This window comes from Myripristis murdjan, chromosome 4, assembly GCF_902150065.1.
Source record: "Myripristis murdjan chromosome 4, fMyrMur1.1, whole genome shotgun sequence".
In the NCBI taxonomy this organism is placed as follows: domain Eukaryota; kingdom Metazoa; phylum Chordata; class Actinopteri; order Holocentriformes; family Holocentridae; genus Myripristis; species Myripristis murdjan.
The window spans coordinates 14,473,706-14,492,582 of NC_043983.1; the positions used below are offsets into that span (position 1 = coordinate 14,473,706).

The 18,877-nt window shown below is 41.3% G+C and overlaps 1 protein-coding gene across 3 annotated transcripts in view; it reads right to left on the reverse strand.

The window, feature by feature from the left end:
• The window catches only part of dot1l (DOT1-like histone H3K79 methyltransferase), a 30,660-nt gene extending 12,239 nt beyond the window's left edge, over positions 1–18,421 (reverse strand). For 2 of the 3 annotated variants that reach the window (XM_030050247.1, XM_030050245.1), the window contains exons 1-18: positions 18,073–18,421; positions 12,963–13,006; positions 12,526–12,600; positions 12,006–12,069; positions 10,343–10,571; positions 9,817–9,911; positions 9,639–9,701; positions 9,160–9,215; positions 7,788–7,867; positions 4,392–4,460; positions 4,163–4,269; positions 3,442–3,483; positions 3,245–3,340; positions 2,827–3,052; positions 2,477–2,590; positions 1,371–1,462; positions 816–917; positions 26–163 (exon numbers count right to left, since the gene is read on the reverse strand). In XM_030050247.1, coding sequence (XP_029906107.1) covers positions 26–163; positions 816–917; positions 1,371–1,462; positions 2,477–2,590; positions 2,827–3,052; positions 3,245–3,340; positions 3,442–3,483; positions 4,163–4,269; positions 4,392–4,460; positions 7,788–7,867; positions 9,160–9,215; positions 9,639–9,701; positions 9,817–9,911; positions 10,343–10,571; positions 12,006–12,069; positions 12,526–12,600; positions 12,963–13,006; positions 18,073–18,153 — 1,773 coding nt within the window. In that variant the 5' untranslated portion in view covers positions 18,154–18,421. The remainder of the gene's footprint in view (positions 1–25; positions 164–815; positions 918–1,370; positions 1,463–2,476; positions 2,591–2,826; positions 3,053–3,244; positions 3,341–3,441; positions 3,484–4,162; positions 4,270–4,391; positions 4,461–7,787; positions 7,868–9,159; positions 9,216–9,638; positions 9,702–9,816; positions 9,912–10,342; positions 10,572–12,005; positions 12,070–12,525; positions 12,601–12,962; positions 13,007–18,072) is intronic. The other variant, XM_030050246.1, reaches the window with a different exon arrangement.
• Between the last annotated feature and the right edge of the window lie 456 nt (positions 18,422–18,877).

Here is an 18,877-nt window from a genome sequence, read left to right on the forward strand (position 1 = left end):
AGAGTGGGAGAGTGCACAGTCTCACCAGTAGCAGGCTGTGGTCTCGCAGCTCAGCCATGTCTCTCTCAAGCTGCTTGGTCTGCTCTTTAAGTTGACGGTTGTGGGCTGAGATCTCCTTCTGGGCTTGCAGCAGGTCTTCCACAGTCAGGGCCTTCACTCCCAGCTGACCACCACACACACCCAGAGCAAGATTATAGCTATACATCAACTGAAAGCACACACTTGCCTGACTAAGCCTTGCTTTTCTGCACACAGACACTAACAAACAATTCAGGTTTTGCATCAAATCAACTGTATTGGAAACTGTACTTTGAAAACTGTCATTATGGATGTTTTGTTATTCCTCAATCAAGTTGTACTTTGCACAACAGTAATTTACGGCTATATCAGTGCTGCTGCCCTGGAATAATTAAATTGACTCTGAACATATATGCATACGTATATGCATGTTTTGTCTGCAGTAACAATGAGACCCTGCTTAGGTTTTGGCCCTGAAAATAATGTGGAAATTCTATATTGTGTAGTTCTCCTCTTATGTGTTAGCAGCAATCACTTAAGTGAAATTACTGGCACCTGGCAATTCACATCAATTTTAATACTGTAGTTAGATAAATTACTTCAAACAATATAATTATTATATAAAGTAGGTGGAAGGCTGTGATCTCTTTCATGGTTAAGTGTTGTGATACCTGATCCTGATCAACACCCATTTTTACAATATGTATTTTAGTTGTCAGTCATGTTATTACTACCCCAATTAGTATTACTTAGTCCCGCTACAATCAGACCTATGACAATTAACTAGTGGTTCTCACCTCATCCAGTTTAGTTTGAAAGAGACCTTTGATCTTCTCCTTATGCGACTGACACACAGAGTGGAGCTGCTCTGCTTGTCCCGATAGCTCCCTGTGTTTTTGCTAAAGACAGAGAAAACAGCAGGAACACAGGGGAGAGGGAGTAACATTGGATTTGAGCACAGGGGTTACAAGCAATCAGGAAAAGTACAGAGAGTTACATCAGTAATGATATATCATGTTGATTAATATTCAAGCTCAAGCTAATGTTTACTGAGAACTCTTAACAACCGTTACAGTCTCAAAGGGCTTTACAGGCCCACAGTTCTTAGAAAACAAAAATGAAACCCCCCCAAACTAAACCCTTCATTGAAAGAAAACAACAAACAAGGTTTCTCTTTTCATTTCAATGTATTTTTTATGACATGTCATTGCTGCATGTCTACATGTGACATGTGACTGTATTTATTTAAACCTCTCTGCATTAATCTTTCATCTGTTTAGAATCTGCTAAATCTGACCAATGACACCTTAACCAATCAGTAATGTTGGTTGTGGTACAAGTATTTACTGTACCTTTTCCTGCTCTAGGAGCTGCTGCAGGTTGGAGCGGTACTGAGGAGTCTTCATATAGGCCATAAACTGGAGGTACTGAACCTTGATGTTATCTGAGACATGGGAGGATTCAGGGATAGACAGTGAAAGAGAGAGAGCAAAAAAAAAAAAGAACAGGGAAGATGTTATTAGAGCAGCTGTTGAGTCTTGCATTGTTATTAGGGCAGAATAATGTCTCTCAGGTACCAAAGAGACTGATACACAGACAGATTGAAAGACTGACATGTTTGTGATAAAGGTGGAGTAGCTTAGATGCCACACACTTACAGGCCTGTGACAGTGATTAGGGCAATGAAACAGGCCAATAGACCATCAAGACTCTCCTTATGTGGAGAAGGAATGTCAACAGCCAACAGCCCCAAATTTGACTACCTACTGAAATTAATGGAATTTGACTAAAATTTGCATATTAACAACAAAAATGGAGTTGGCATACTACTAGCAGAAAAATACAGTGGGTTATCAACACACAGTGCATTCTTCACAGACTCCAAATATCTTCAAAACACTGCTTCTTAAATTAAGAGGAGTAATCCTATCAGACTGACTGTTTTCTGCCATGATACCTCTGATAAGTGTGTGTGTGCTAACAGCTAACTAGGAAGATGGCAGAAGAGCACTGTGGGAACGACACAATATGACAATATGAGAATCTATGAAACCAAGGAATACACTGAGTTCACTTGGCTGTTAAAATAAAAAAAAATAAATGAAATAAATGAAATGAAATAAACCTACGTTTGAAGTATCTGATGGGCAAGCTGGCACTGACTTTGATTTTTTTACCTTTAACTGAAATCTGAATGCTGAATAAGCAACAAGAGGCCAAGCTTTACTAATCTTAAAACAGCAGAGAGCAGCTGTTAGGTAAAACACAGAAAACCGTGGCTTACTCTGCTTTTGCAGAACAGTGGTAACATTTACAGTAACAGTTATGTTATCAAAAGTTTGCAGTTACTGTTTTTTTTTTTTTTTTTTTTTTTTTTACAACAACTTGTGAGTGTGACCCAGCCAATCACAACTAAGGACAGAGACTATCTGTTTTATTTTAAGACTTCCAGGCTCACCTAGCAGTTGCTGCAATCCAGGAGGAGTCGGGCTCAGCAGTAGTTGACCAGAGACATAGTGCTGGACCTTGGGAGGTAGCTGGTAGAAAGGACTCTGAGGTGACCGGTATGCATCTGTAAACACACAGAGGAGAAGAAATACAATTGCATTAAAGCCAAATTAGTGAACAATTTGTGAGATCATATTACAGATGTATAGCTGCCCTACATTCATGTCTGTAACCTGAGAAAGCTTTATGCTTTCCCTGATTGGTTTCATGTTGCAGTTTAGGAGAAGCAAATGTCTGAAAATCAAATTTAAAGGCAATGTCGGGTATATTCTGTATGTGTGCGTGTGTGTGCTCTCTGACCCTGAGGGGGTGCTGCAGAAAGGGTCTTGGCATGCAGCAGCTCCAAGGCGCTCTGACTCTTCTTGTTTTTCCTCTCAGCAGCAGCCACAGCAGCTTTCTTAGGTCGACCACGCTTCTTGTTGTTCAACTTGCGACCCTTAGACAGTAGTCTAGCTCTCCGGGGTTTGGGTGAGGCCTTCACCACTGTCATCAAGCTGGGGTGCTCCTCCTCGCCACAGGAATCCTGCTGTAACAGACACACACACACACACACACACACACACATCTTGCTGAGTCAATTTGAATGAGATACAAATAAGACAAGCTGCACAGATGACTTAAACAGCAAATGATGTAATGTGGCTTAGTTGTGTGGATTACATTTTAATCACTGGCCTTTGATTTTGACAAACTATAAATAAATCATTACATGCCCTACCTTGCTTTGCTCTTTAGGCTTGGTGGGGGTGGTATTGTTGCTTTTACTGTCCTTGGTATCCTTCTGCTGACGCCGCCTAGCTGCCTCTTGCTCCTCCTGAAATGGGAGGAATCTTCTTCAGCATTTTATGTGGGAAATTTTCACCCAGGAAAAACACTGACTTTCTCAAGATACTGAAGGATACAACCATTACTTACCCTGAGTTTAGGATTTTTGAGACTAGAAAAATAGTTTTCAAGCTGAAAAACACATAAGGAGAAAGAATAGCATATAAGACATTTTGAGAGCTCAAAATGTATGGCAAAACGCATGGCAAAATGAAGCACTGTAGAGCAATCACAGCCTCTTGTAACTGTCCCACCATTAACAAAAGTCATGAATTTAAGATGCTATTTATGCAGTACCCCATTTCTTAATTCCTTCTTGAATGAAAAAGTAGCATATGACCACTGATCCTATTTTACTGCTTGTATTTATGATACCATGTGGTGGATTTTGAAGGGGTAGTAACTTAAGCAAGAAATAACTGCTGTGCAACAATCTCTCCAAAAGAGTACATATGACAAATACAAATAATTCCTTTGAAAGCTTCAGAACATTTGACAGCTGATTTATTTTCTCCTCATCATACACTGGGCTGCAAACCTTTTTGTCTTCCAGTAAGTCTTCAGAATCCAATTGAAAGAATAAGGAAAATTAACTCCCTCCTTTATGAGACATGGCAGATTCATAAATATCAACTAACAAAGTACAAACCATTATCTGGTATTTGGTACAAACTACTTGCAGAGCAGAGGAGCGTCAATAATTCCACTACCTCAAGCATGCAGATACATTAAGGCACCACCTGCACCTGCAATATCAAAACATTTCCTATAGAGAGACTGCAACAGGGATTAAGAAAGCTGTGGTACTCACTATGGTGCGGTCTATGGTATGCAGGTAGTAGGAGACTGGTTTTCCGGTCCAAGACACAGAGCCCCTCAGTGGAGAAAGCTCCACCACACGCATTATTGTGCCAATGTCTGCAGGAAAGAGACACAGAGAGAAACCATAGCGTTGCATTTCCAAAGCAATCTGAGGTGGATAATGTAAGTGTGATATATTGATGTGCTTTTCAATTTCTCCAATAAAATATGATACGTACCACTCAAGTTTCGACTGTTTATTCTAAAATTTAAAGGTGCAAAAGGTTTTGAGGATACAATTTTCCCACCTGAAAAGAAAAGACCAAAAAAATGAAGAAATCAAAGCATATTCCTCAAACCTATTTTAAATGCTATACAGTGGACATGTAGCTGTTTTAGCTTGCTACATTAGGCAAATAAAATCATCTGTCATACTCCCCTGTACAATAATAGAGACACATCAATCACCCTGTCATGTTAAGCTTTTAAAAGTCAGGGTCAGGTGGAAGAAGGGGGTTAAGGGGTCATAAGGTTGTTGGGGCCAAAGTTCAAGTGCCACATATTGACACAGCTGCTGTCGGACACCATCAACTGCTTTTTGTTTTAAATCAGTGCTGAGAACAGCTGAATAAATAAATCTTTCCAGTGAACCTAGGCATCACAACCAATGATACCAACACAATACCTAGCTGTTCTCCAAAATAGAAGGCATTAATAACCTTTGAAAAGGCTATTAGCACCTACTATTTAACAGCCTCATCTTCCACACTTTGATCAACTCCTGAAGTAAAGTAAAATGTCTCTCAATTTTTATAGCTCTTCAGCCAGCTGTTCTGGCAAACAAATCATTTCTTAATGAGGCACTAAAAATGAAGAGCATGTAAAAAAAAAAAAAAAAAAAAAAAAATGGCATAACAGCGCGCAGGCTAAAGGTCCAGCACAATGAGAATCACATTTACAAGTCTCTTAGTACTGCAGATCAAAGGGCATGTTGATGTAGAGTTACTAAAAATATTACATCGGTCAGTGTTGTAGAATTTTCAATGCCCCTTGAGTAACTATTCATCCCACTGTCTATGGATTTAAACAGTTTTACATATCCCATTTTTTCCCAGTAAAAATTTTGTCAAATACACCCAGATTTTAACAAAGAAGAACTTCCCCTTCCATCTGACTACAACACTGGATGCTTGCCCATTTGCCAAATTGCCCAAATGACTTCATAATATTGGGTGTAGACACTTCCCTGCCCACATCAAGTGACAAATTGAGGGTTAAGTGAAAAAATAAAAATGTCTCCTAAGTTGCAATGGGTGACTGTTGCTTGCAGATAAAGCTGGACTTACTAGCATTGGATCTTTTGCCTCCCTCACCCTTTTATTATCTTTGGTATACAGCAATTATAAACATGCCAGTTTGGTAAACATGAGCATGCTGTGTACTTTTTGAGAACGCCAAGATCACATGACTCGTGTTGAAGTTCAAATTTTTAGTTTACAGTTATCTCTCACTGCCATTTGGAGCTGCTAACACAACAACTTGCAGCTTTAATGAGGTGCCCCATAGTCAGAATAAAGAACAGACCTACAAAAAAGGAAGCAAGGAAAATTTCTAACCCGCAAAACAAAAGCTCAACAGAGCAAACCGGTCAGCTAAATCCAAACCTTACATCGCAAATGTCCGGAACGAGAAAGGGTTGAAGGATGTAGGAAATGTTTTCACTTGAGCTTGGGAAACCTTGACCACGTGCACTAAGAGCACACAGAGTGCCACAACAGTCCCCAGTATAATTATTCCTGAAGATTCTCAACAGAACAGCCATGACAAGCACCAAGCTACACTGTATGGCCCTTACAAACATTTGTGAAAGAATGGCTCGTTCTAAAGAGCTCACTGAATCCCAGCGTGGTACTGTAATAGTAATGTTATACGATTCCACCGTTGCAACAAGTCAGTTTGTGAATGTTTTCCCCCCTAGATATTCCACCATCAACTGCAAGCGATATTATTGCAAAGTGGAAGCATTTAGGAACCACAGCAACTCAGCCAACAAGAGGCAAACCACGCAGAGTTACAGAGCGGGGTCGCCGAGTGCTGAGGCGCATAGTGCATTAAAGTCACCAACACTGTGCTGACTCAATAACTGCAGAGCTCCATACCTCTTCTGGCACTAATATCAGTGCAAAAACTGCGCCGGGAGCTTCATGGCATGGGTTTCCACGGCCGAGCAGCCGCATGCAAGCCTTACATCATCAAGCACAATGTCCATCGTTGGATGGAGCGGTGTAAAGCATGCCGCCACTGGACTCTGGAGCGGTGGAAAAGTGGTCTGTGGAGTGACGAATCACACTTCTCTATCTGGTCTGATGGACGAGTCTTGGTTTGGCGAATGCCAGGAGAGCATGACCTGCCTGACTGCATTGTGCTGACTGTAAAGTTTGGTGGAGGAGGGAAAATGCTATGGGCTTGTTTTCCTGGGGTTGGCCTAGGCCCCTGAGTTCCAGTGAAGGGGAATCTTAATGCTTCAGCTTACCAAACCATTTTGGACAGTTCTATGCTTCCAACTTTGTGGCAACAGTTTGGGGAAAGCCCTTTTCTGTTCCAGCATGACTGTGCACAAAGCGAGCTCCATAATGGTTAGGTGAATCTGATGTCTAAGAACTTGACTGGCCCACATAGAGTTCTGCCTTCAACCCCATAAAACACCTTTGGGATGAACTAGAATGAAGACTGTGAGCCAGGCCCTCTTGTCCAACATCAGTCCCTGACCTCACAAATCCTCTTCTGGATGAATGGGCAAGCATTTCCACAGATACAATCCAAAATCTTGTAAAAAGGCTTCCCAGAAGCTTGGAAGCTGTTATAGCTTCAAAGGGGGACCACCTACATTTTAATGTCTATGGATTTAGAATGTGATGTAATAAAAGTTCCTGTAGGTGTAATGTGTAGGTGGCCCAATACTTTTGCCCATATAGTGTATGTGCAGTGGTAGTGCTGCTACCTGCTACCCTGTACTACCTTTCCACCAACACTGGTGTCCCACAGGAATGTGTGCTCTTTCTCCTCTTATTTTCTCTACACACCAACAGCTGCACTTCCAGTGATATTTGTCAATTTGATCAAATTTTCAGATGACACAACAGTGAGAGGCCTCATTAACAGCAATGACTCAGCAACCAGCAGATGAGGTGAGCTGGCCCACCAAGAAATGATGGTGCACAGTGACCAACCTAGACTCAATTGGACTTAATTCTCATCCTCACCTCATCAATAATTGTATGATCCAGTTCAGCTACTGCCAGTGACAAGAGCAGGAGCGAACAGATTACCTGTGTGGTGAACAAGTCAACAGAGCAGCAGCAGCTCTCTATCAAGAAGCTTCACAACAGCAGGCAAACAGGCAGGTTGAGAAGATCACCAATGACCCCACACACCCAGACAACAACCTATTTCAGAAAGTCCCCTCTGGAAAGCACTTTTGCCCTGTAACAACTAACACCATATGCTGCCTGAACAGTTTCTTCCCCAAAGCAGTTGCCCTTCTTAAAAAGTCACTCAGGTGATGTGGACAGTGGGCTATAACCCATTAGTCATAACAACAAGGACAAGCTTTTGGATAGCTGAAAGTTACCAACCTTCCTTCATGTTAGCGAAGCGCTCCTTCAGCTGGTGATCTACCTCTGGACCAAAGGCAAAGTTATTCACAAAAATAACACTGGAAGACAGACAGAGAAGGAAACATTTCAGTTATATTACTAACAAGAGAAAAGTCACTTAAACAGGTAGAAAGTGAGAGAAAGTACAAAGTTCTGGGTTGTATAAGCTATATAACAGTATAGATCAGTTCCTTACACAGCGTTCCCACACTTTGTCCATTTCAAAATTCCAGACTATTCCAAGCTGACCTACATTTCTACACTTCTCAGTGGATTTTTTTCAGACTAAGTTCAACATCTCAGACTGTTGATAGCTTGATAGCTACATGTTTACTATGCATGTAAATACTCCAGCTGTTACATGTGCTGGCAGCTTCATCACTCGACAGCCTCATGTTGTTGGATGGAGAGAAAAAAAAAAGATGAGACACGGGGTGCTGACGATGCTCTCACAAGATCACAGGACTTTTTCCGCCTCTGTAAGACTAGTGATGGCTGCCTTGCCAGAGTTTGAGATGTCAAGTTATTTCATACAGTTTTCACTGATTTATTTTCTCTGTTCTAGGATCCCTTCGTGAACTACTGGCTAAGCCATTTCTCAGAAAACTTGAATTTTTGAATGTTGTGGCCTTGATGTGACGGTGCAGCAGTGTAACCTGTTGTTCTGTGCACTGCAAAATGGACAGGTGATTTGCTCTGCCCCATCCTCTCAAAAGAATATATATTCAGCTGTCTTCTCCAAATATCAACCAAATCAAAATATGCTGCTTGCTTGATTAATTTATGATTGCAATTTCTGAACTACGCTTTTGAAAACTGCTTTTTAGAAAACCACAAACACAAGCGATAGTCTGGACACGCAAATATTTTTTCCAAATCTGGAAATTAACAAAATCATATTCTACACTTTTTCATACTTTTCCAGACAGTGCTTTCCTGCTGTTCTGTCATTTTCTGGGACATTATCAAAATGAATCCATCTGATCAAAAAAGCCTCTCCACTCTCTATGTCATATGCAGTGGGAAACTGTTACAACAATACACTAATGTAAGAGGATAAAGTAGCACAGGACATGCAAATTTTATTTCTGCCAATTATAGCAGGGACATCATTACACCTGGGAGTTGAGGATACACTCGACCTAAGAGAGATTTATAATCGTGGCTTCTAATTGGTAATTTCCAGTGACTTTTGGAGGAGGACCTGTGTCCTCTGCTTTTCCAAGACATATTAATCCTTCCCATGATTATTTCTTATTTTACATGTGTTCCCATGACTGAATGATTATGTTTTCTGGGGACATGTAGAAAACACTGTGTCTGTAATTGTGACTGAGTTTGAGATCTCCACCTTGTGTTGGCTATCCTTTCTTTCCATTCTTCAGACAGAAAGTCGCCTCTCTCCAGCTGAAAAATATTAGAAACAAGTGAAACACGTCCCCATTGTAAGATGAAAGGGGTTATTTACTCTATTAAAGACACATAATATTTTAGTGTAATATTTATGTATGTTTTTGTGCTAATGCTTGCACAAAATGTTTATAAATGCTCACTGGACACCTATTACAACCAGCTGCTCTAGGAACACTATTTTCCTACATACTGACTTCTTTCATTTAGAAATTGTTGTCTAAAACTCTAACAAATTTACAAATTAGACCTGTACTGTATCTCTAACTTAACAAGTAATTTTAGCTATTTGCATTTACAAATATTAAAAGGTTGGTGTGGGTGTTAGGGTTAACCCTAACTTTAAAATTCTTTAGTGTGCATACTGAAAAACAGAATGTGCATGCTGACAATTCAGTGTCATATGAAGAAGAAACTCACTGTGTATTCTCCATGTTTCTTCCCATACCATTTCATCCACTTTTTGAACTCTTTATCCATGGTCTGATGCAAGGACAAAAAACATGAATCATTAAAGACATAAAAAAAAGGAAATGCCAGTTACTCTGCAGTCAGGTCATGACATGACTGTATTGCATGCTTTGGGATATTTATTTACCTCTGCATAGGTAGCTGGAATGTCTGCTTTCTCTACACCATAGTAGTGTTTACAATTGGTTGCTGCTGCAACTTGCAGCACCACCTGCCCCACTCCTGCAAATAAAGAAAAAAAAATCATGAACAGGTTAACATTTTAGACCAAATGGAGAAAGACACCGAGGACCTCAGTCCAGCCAAGATATTCACAACCTGACAGCACAGATGTTGAAAGACAATTTCCCTTTATATATACTGATGCCATGACCAAATACTAAATTCTACCAAGGCAAACAGCAGCTACTTCTTGGTTTATTTATAGATCAAAAGTTCTTCACTACTTGTTCAGGTTTTACATCAATACCCCACCTATAAACGCTACTAATTTGTATACAATCCACCTAGTGTCAACAATAATTATGTCAGGATTGGAAATTAACTGTTATGTCATTTTTCTCAGCTGCAGTCGTGTCTGGCTTAGTACAGGAAGAGTGGTACTTCAAGTATCTGGTGAATTCCTTTATGAAAAACATCCACAAAAATCTAACCGCTGCCAAGGTCCACGAAGGTATCGTCCTCCATCATTTCCATCTCATCGATGATCTGAGCCACCAGGTCGAAAGAGGTCTCTCCATACACTTCAGGGGAGAAGGGCTCATAGTTGTTCAGCTTCTCAGGGTCAGTCACTGAGTGGTTGTACACCTGCTGCAGGATGTGTCTCAGCAGCCCGTTGGAGGGACGCTTGTTAAGCTTCATGGGCTGGGTGGTCCCCTTCCACTGCAAGATGGCATGCCCATATGCAAATATATACACACACAGAGACATCAGAGCCTGTCCCATACACTGGTGTATTATTGGCTGATACCAGGCTTTTAAATGCATATCTGTATCAGCACTGGTTCTGCCAATAATAAATAGCAAAAAGATGCTATATTCTCAAATACCTAGCATAAATTTCACATTTATGCTAGGTATTTGAGAAACAAAGAATAATTCAAAACAAGATCCAAAAATAAATGCACTTGAGAATTTTGGTCAAGGATTTTAACTGGAGAGAACTTCAAACATCTGGATAAAACATTTTGGATAATAACTACTACACCAAAAAGAAATAATTATTGGTGGCTATAATGGACTATTTATTGTCTGGGTTTGTGACATACTCGAAAAACTCGCATCAGCTGGGCCATACAACAGAGTCCAAAATAACACACAAAGGCAATCAAAGTGATAGAATGGCTTCATGTTGTTCCACAACACTCAGGCCAGCAAAACCACTTTGCTCTCGCTCTTTGACCCGCTCTTTGCCTCAGATTCTGACAGCTCATCAGTTTTAGTCGTACACAATTTAAGTGCAGCAACTGCTAAATTGCCTAAAAATTACAATGGCAACTGTGGCCCTACACTTTCATAGTTTAAGCCCTAGTCTTTTGATAGAACACATAATGTTTCACACATCATCATCTCCAAATGCTCTAAAGTTAGCTTTACCATATCTCAAGGGTTATTGTTACCATTTTCTAATTACATGCTACCTCTTGGTCAAATGAAATGCAGCCATGATGTAAAATTTAACTGTTATGCTGACGACACTTGCACTCTACATGCACATTAAAACTAATGACCGCTCACAATTTGTAATTATTAGTGTCCCTATGGCTGATTGACACAGTCTCTTCTACTTTACTTTAAACAGTATTAACACAGAAATCTGCTGTTGGGAAAGTACGTATGGCAGCCACCTGGTTGCTGCATTTCTAGACTCACTCTGCTTGCATCATTGTATATGTGGCTGAATAAGTCTACTTGAGTGTGTGTGTGTGTGTGGCTACAGTGTTTCTACCTGACAGCTGGATGCAGGTGCTGCCCTACCTTCTGTGGACATTAACGTCAGCCCTAGTCCCATCTCTGACGCAGTGTTTCTACTTTGGAGAAGACGGGGTGCTGCCCTTGTTTCTGTGGACAGTCATTGTGCTATTGTGTATCTTGTGCTTTTTTTGCTTCCTTGTGTCTGTGTTTTGTCGTTCTGTTCTATGATTCTTGGTTGAATAGTAATTAATATGCTCATTCTTACTGATAATGTTCGGGGTTGGTCATGCTTGTAATGAAGACCTATATAAATAAATTAACTTTGTGCTCTTTTGGTGACAAATGTTCTCATAGTAACTTCACCTACACGAAACAAAGTAGCTACAATAAATATGGACTCACCAGCTGGTGAATGCTGTCAATGGCCCTGTTGTACTTGTCACAAAGTCTCTGCATACTTTCGAAGCTGCGGCAATGACAAGGCACAAATAAAATTATCAGCCTCTCAAACAGGATCAGTGAGACAGTCACAATATGCATGACAATATTCATCAAAATGACTATGACAAACCTTCCATTTAAAACACTGGTATAGTATATATAGTAATGACTGTGACAAGGTAAAAATAATAAATTATTACTATGTTGTTGAGCTTCATTTGGGCTACAGTCAGGTCAGCAGGAAAAACCGACTTGCTGAGGCTGATATTACATAAAGACATAATTTTTTATGGACACTGTCCCATAGTCCTCATTGACTTTGTGGATTAATGTTTTTCTGTGGTTACCTACTCTCAACCCTCTAAACATCCTTGGTCATTCTGTAAAAAAAAAACCTTTGAGCAGGTCCTTCCGTTTCACATGTTTTCAGTTTCATATCTTTGTTTCAATATCAGTGAGCATGTGCATACATGTGACTCACCTCTTGGTGTCATAGTCGATGAGTACATAGTTTTCCATTGCCAGTTTGAGGTCCGGGATCTCCTCACACACCCACCTAGCATCATACACAGACAAAATTGTCAACACCGGATACAGTCATATACTTGTATACATATATAGATATAGATATATATAGAGATAGATAAAAAGATAGATAGGTAGGTAGGTGTGTGTGTGTGTGTGTGTGTGTGTGTGTGTGTGTGTGTGTGTGTGTGTGTGTGAGTGAGTGAGTGAGTGAGTGAGTGAGTGAGTGAGTGAGTGAGTGAGTGAGTGAGTGAGTGAGTGAGAGAGAGAGAGAGAGAGAGAGAGAGAGAGAGAGAGAGAGAGAGAGAGAGAGAGAGAGAGAGAGAGATTTTTTTTGGTCTCATCTTATGTGTGAAAATGGGCGGCTATGTGGGTTAAGTAAGGGCCTCATACCGGATGGTCTCGATGATTTCATGAGCAGCATCATGGTGTTTATCCTGAAAACAGGGAAAGAGAAAAAAACTGACTGATATTGGCAAGTAAACATTCTTATGCACAACAGGCTGACAATCTTCCTTCAAAAGTTTTTAGCATTGACTAATTTTTGGTCAACTCTAAAATACAAACTTTACAATGTGAAGCCTAACTTTACACCCCTAATAAGAGGATAATAAAAAGGCAAATTTTGGCATAGTTTGTGGACATTATTTCCTGGTGAACACTTCCGTAATGCTTGCATTTATGTGGAAACACTTGGGTACAATAAAATAACAATGACACAGAAACACTTTGACAAATGCAAATTATAGCTTTACTATGATGGATTGCCCAGCTCGGGCAACTTCCTGGTTAAGTTGTTTTTCATAATGTATAAAAAAGAACAGCATCAAATGGCTTTTTTACAAAGACAAGCAGTGAGCCCTGTTATCTCCAACTACTCTGATTGTTATATATACACAAAAAGGGATAATGTAAAGCAGAGGTGCAACCTAGACAATTGGCACAAACTTACGAAAATAAATAACACCAGAATTACCCTTTAACTCCCAGCTGACACTCCACTAATCTGCCCAGAGCAGCTGGCTGGCAAGAATCACCCTCCCAGTGATGCACAGCAATGATCATAACAAAAACAGCACAGAGTATTATGTCTGTCTGATTCATCGTCCCACAGCAATAACATCTGACAGACATAACAACCACTCTAGACCCTGGTGTGAGTACCAGTGTCACTTTGAAAGCTATCTAGGAATTCTGTGAATGTCTAACACATACACTCTGGATGAAACACCCTCTATCATCAGCAGTCTATTATATAAGCCTCTCAGTTAATAGAGCCACCTCACGGTCATGGCCTGCACAGAAATAGTAGCTTGTGTACCTGAATTAAATCATACCGTGACTGTACTGTGCTGCTCTCTAAATATAATCCCTTTTTCTGTCTCTTGTTTTGCAAATCGGTCAGTTGCTGCACAAAAGGAAACGCAGGGTTCTGGGAAAGATATGAATGCTTTCTGTGTCTCTTTATGTCTTTTTAAGCCAACTAATATGTAAACTCTATCCATTTGGATGATATAATTATCTACAGTTAGTTACTGTAGTATTAGCATGCAGAGGGGCTGCTGTATAGGAGTAATAGGACTCCAGTCACGCCCAGAGCGCAGCCAGCCTGAGCCTGTTGCCTGAGCTGACCCACTGACCCACTTTCTGTCTCCTGCTGTAGCGCACTGCCAAGGAGAGCCTCTCATGGAGGGAAGGAAAGAGGGAAAGGAAGGGAGAAGGAGCAATCGGAGGGTAAAAGGGAAGGAGGGGTGGTGAGAAGAAGCGGGGGCAAAGGAGAGCGAAAATGAAAGTGAGAAGGGCTGGAAAGTGAAGGCAAGCGACGGAGCCAGAGAGGGAGGGAGCCTGGTATTTGTCAGCTGTTTGAGGCCTGGCACAGCAGCCACAGCTAACAGCTCGCAGCCTAGAGCTCCCGGCTTCCCGCTCAATATCGCCCGCCACTACTACGCAAACTTCCGCCAAGGCTCACACATGCATGCGCGCACACTCAAGCACGCACGATAACACAGGAAACCTCCTACTATTCCTATCAGCAGAAACTTCTTCAGATTATCATACCTTAAACGAACTGAAACACGACATGACATTTGATCTACACAGCCCTAAACAGTAACCAGAGAATATCAACTGAATTATTAGTAATTTAAGTAGAAATATGAACAAATGCAGATAACTGTTGGCTGTGATGCTCTCCAGGTGAATGCAGTAATGGTTCCACACTGTGTGTCTTTAAGTGGAGGAGGTATGTAAAGATATAAGTGTCTGAGTGGATGAAAGAGTGTGTGTGAATGAGTACAAGCAATGCTAAAAGGGAGGGAGGTAACCTACTCACACAAAGACAGCACACAGCAACACCAGAGTGGGGCTGCTGCTAAAAATAAACACTGTCTGGGAGCAGGAGAGACAAAAAGAATAAGAGAGACCCCTCGTCTCCTCCACTCTAGGCAGAAGTGACGCATGTACCGACTCTCTCTCTCTCCTCCATCTCCCTTTACCTCAGTGTGACGCACCGCGGGTGTAGGAGCTTTACGCAACATGCTGCTCCACTACGCACGCCTCGGCAGCCCACAAGAACAAATGACTAAAGTAGGTGCGCCACCTACACCCTTATACTACCTTTGCGTGCCACAAACGAACAGCACATTCCCTCAAAGTCCTCTTATGTGAAGCCTTTCATTCATTATAGTGAGGTGGCAGACATACAAACCAGCATGACATCAGTATTCATCAATAGGGGGATACTGATGGCAGCTCATCGTCTCTGGCGGTTCACTAGAGGAAGTTTGGAGCAAGTTCTTGGTAGGAGACTGGTGAATGCTGCCTGGTAGGCATGCGTACACACACACACACACACACACACACACACACACACACACACACACACACACACACACACACACACACACACACACACACACACACACACACACAGATGCCTCAAGTGCAACTGCCTTGACGTCCCCATTTGTTTTATCTTGGCAATTAGAACCACAGGTTACATGTTTATGGCATGGAGTGTCCACAACTGAGCAATGGCAAACACACAGGCACACTGCTCATTAACAATCACTTTCCTGGTCACAGTGACAAGTCATCAAATACAACAGTGTTTGTTTTCACATCTCAGTGTTTCAACAACACTCGCAAAACACTGAAGCTTAAAAGACTGAACTATGTTTAACTACAATAATTACAGTATGGTGCATAACATGTGGCATGAGGTACAGATGAGCAAAATAACACAGAGAAGGTGAGCACTACTCAAAAAGCTCATCTTTAGAGGCAAACTACTGAGGCCTGATTAGTGCCCACACCCAGAACCAGATGAACAAAGAGCTGTGTGCACCAGAGGTGTTCTTCATATGGAAGCATTTACAGATGCACAGATGTGCATGTGATGTTAGTTAGAGACAAGGAGAGAGACGGGGAAGGAGTGAAAGAAAGAAAGAAAGAAAGAAAGAAAGAAAGAAAGAAAGAAAGGAATTCTATGTTTTATTGCAGGCTTAGTTCTGGGTGCTGGATCAGAGAGGGCTTTCTAATACAACGTCCAGCACAATAGCCATGTTGTGTGAATCAAAATACAGACCATGCTGTGTTCACGCTCCGTGGGTGAGATAAGCAATCTTCATGCTCTGTAGGAGTGGAAAATACTGGAATCTGCATGGAGCGGGATCAGTAGCTACTAGCAAGCAGTTCAACAGAGGCTAAATGACTAAAAAAGTGATTGTTAAAATACGACTGAACAAATCTTCAGTGCAAACAGACACACTGAACACAAACGCTAATATTATGCATTCTTGAATTATTTTATGGCTGTGTAGCAATGTAAAACTGGAACTGTATCTCATATCCTCTATGCAATCGGTCCCTGTAGAGTTGACCATATGGACTGGAAAGAAGAGGAGAAGCAAGAGGAGAGGAAGTCTGAGCCTTTCCCTTTGAAACAGGAGGGGCACTCCACATGAATAGGCTCCATATTGCAGAACTCCACATGCAGGCTCTTTCCAAAATAAGGACTGTCAGCTGTTTGTAATTCAACCAAAGACATTGAAGACTAGTCTGTATAAATGGCTATCAAGCAGGTCAACAATATATTGGAATCCTGATGTGCTTATTTTCTCATTTATATCCCCACAGACCATAACATGAGGAAGAGGGCTAGGCTATAATAGCGATGGCCTTTTTTCCTGGAGGGCGGAACCTCACAGTCTTATCGGTCCACAGCCTGGCGTGAAGGGAGGGTCACTCTGTCAGCCAAGGCAAAGTGAGCAGAGGCTCATTGTATCAACTGTGTAATACTGACTCAGTGAGTTGAGACTTTGCTAGTTTCACTTTGTGATGGGAGCAAAACAGGTGACTAACACCATGGTAGGTGGCAAAGTGTGCGTGGAGAAAGGATTCACAAAGGACCCCACTCAGACATTCAGAGAAATTCAACTATTCTCATCACTGACTGTCTCACCGCAATTACTATAAACGAGAAACAAAGTTAAAGCTAAAAAACCACAGACCTTTCAACTGTTTCCCTTTTCCGTTCCTCTCTGATATGCCGGCTGCAATCAACCACTGACGTGTTGATGGCATGTTACTAAGAAATAGAGTACGCCTACAGTTTACAATACATTGAAGAGAAAAGCAATCTCTTTCTAGGTAAGCATGACTGAAGTTAGATTTGGTGCACATGTACCTCCCTAAACAAAGAAAGGCTTCACTGGATGTACACAGTTCTCACTAGTCAGCTCACCACAATCATAAGGGTGTCATGGGATGATAAAAACAGAAAGCAGCCATGGAATGCAGCATTGCCACTTATGTGCATGCAGCTTGCCCTCATCAAGAAACTCAAAGGTTAGAAAAAGTCACTACAACAAACTCACGAGCCTGATAAGCCTCCCCCTTTCTTTCAACACAAGTCCAACTGGCTGAAGCAGACAGCATCTATTCAGCTGAGACTTGCGCATACAAACACTAAACTCGAAACTTATAGGAATAGAACCAAAACATACAACTGTAAAACAAACACATGACTCAAAACAATCCTGGGGTGAAACTGTAAAGTCCAGCAGAGGGCCAGTATGCTCCACTTTAACAAAGGACACCTCTATGGTCCTTAGCTGTTTCTAGATGTATGACAGGTAAATTAGGATTAGCCTACATATAAAATCCTCATGCGCAGCAGTTTACAACGAACAGATGACAATGTCTGCAAACAAATCCATAACAACAGCAAAGTCAAAACCAACAAGCAAATTCATGGAATATCTAAAGCTACACAGTTTAAAACCAAAATATCTGGCCGGGCATCGCAGCTGGCCGATGCCCCAAACGTGCTGTGGCAGAGCTCTTGTCTGTAACCATCCCGACCCGTATGACCTGATTGGCCGTATAAGCATGCCTTGGGTCTCTGGCTAGTCAGTGTTAGCCGCAAGGAGCTAGCTAACAAAGACAAAAAGGAGATAAACTGTAAACTCAGTATCACCGAGCTTTCAACCATAACACTTACGTATACTGGTAAGGGCCACGGGTAGCCAGCAGGTTCGGCTCCAACCGGCGATTTGAGCTTGAGCTCTAGCTTTTCTCCCATTCTACACTTTACGGTGGCTTGCTGTGATGGTAGCTAGCTAGTAGCTTTCGGTTAGCTAGCTGGTCGGTTAGCGAGCGAGCTACAACATGAACATTTTATAAAAAAGAAACGCTGAAACGGACGAAACTAAACACACGTCGACGCTCGTCGCGCAGTAAATACACACAATATAAAGCCAAGTGTATAAATATATCCGACTCAGTTTTCTATTTAGATTAAAATGCCTGTTCATGTCCACTGGCAATAACACCTCGGCAGCATCGCCGCCATCTTGCCCGGCATAAATATATATGGCAGGGGGCCACTGGTACCAGAGGGGACACAGACGTCATCGAGGTGACTGATCGGAGAAAACAGAAGGGGAGTGTGTGGCCAACACACTCAGAGCAGGAAGAGCTGACTGATCATGGTGACGAACATGACTGTCACCAGCACCCCTGCCTTTTGAACAGCTGGCAAATTCACTAAACAATGGTTTTGTCAGCCCCCTCTGTTAAATATAGTCTAGGTCCTCACGAGTGAGGCACTTTTATTATTATTATTATTATTATTATTATTATTATTATTATTATTATTATTATCATCGTTGTTGTTGTTGTTGTTATTATTATTATCATTATTATTATTATTATTATTATTATCACCATCATTATTAATATCATTATTGTTGTTGTTGTTAGTGTAGTACATGAAGACAACATTTACTAAAAATACAGTTTGAGTG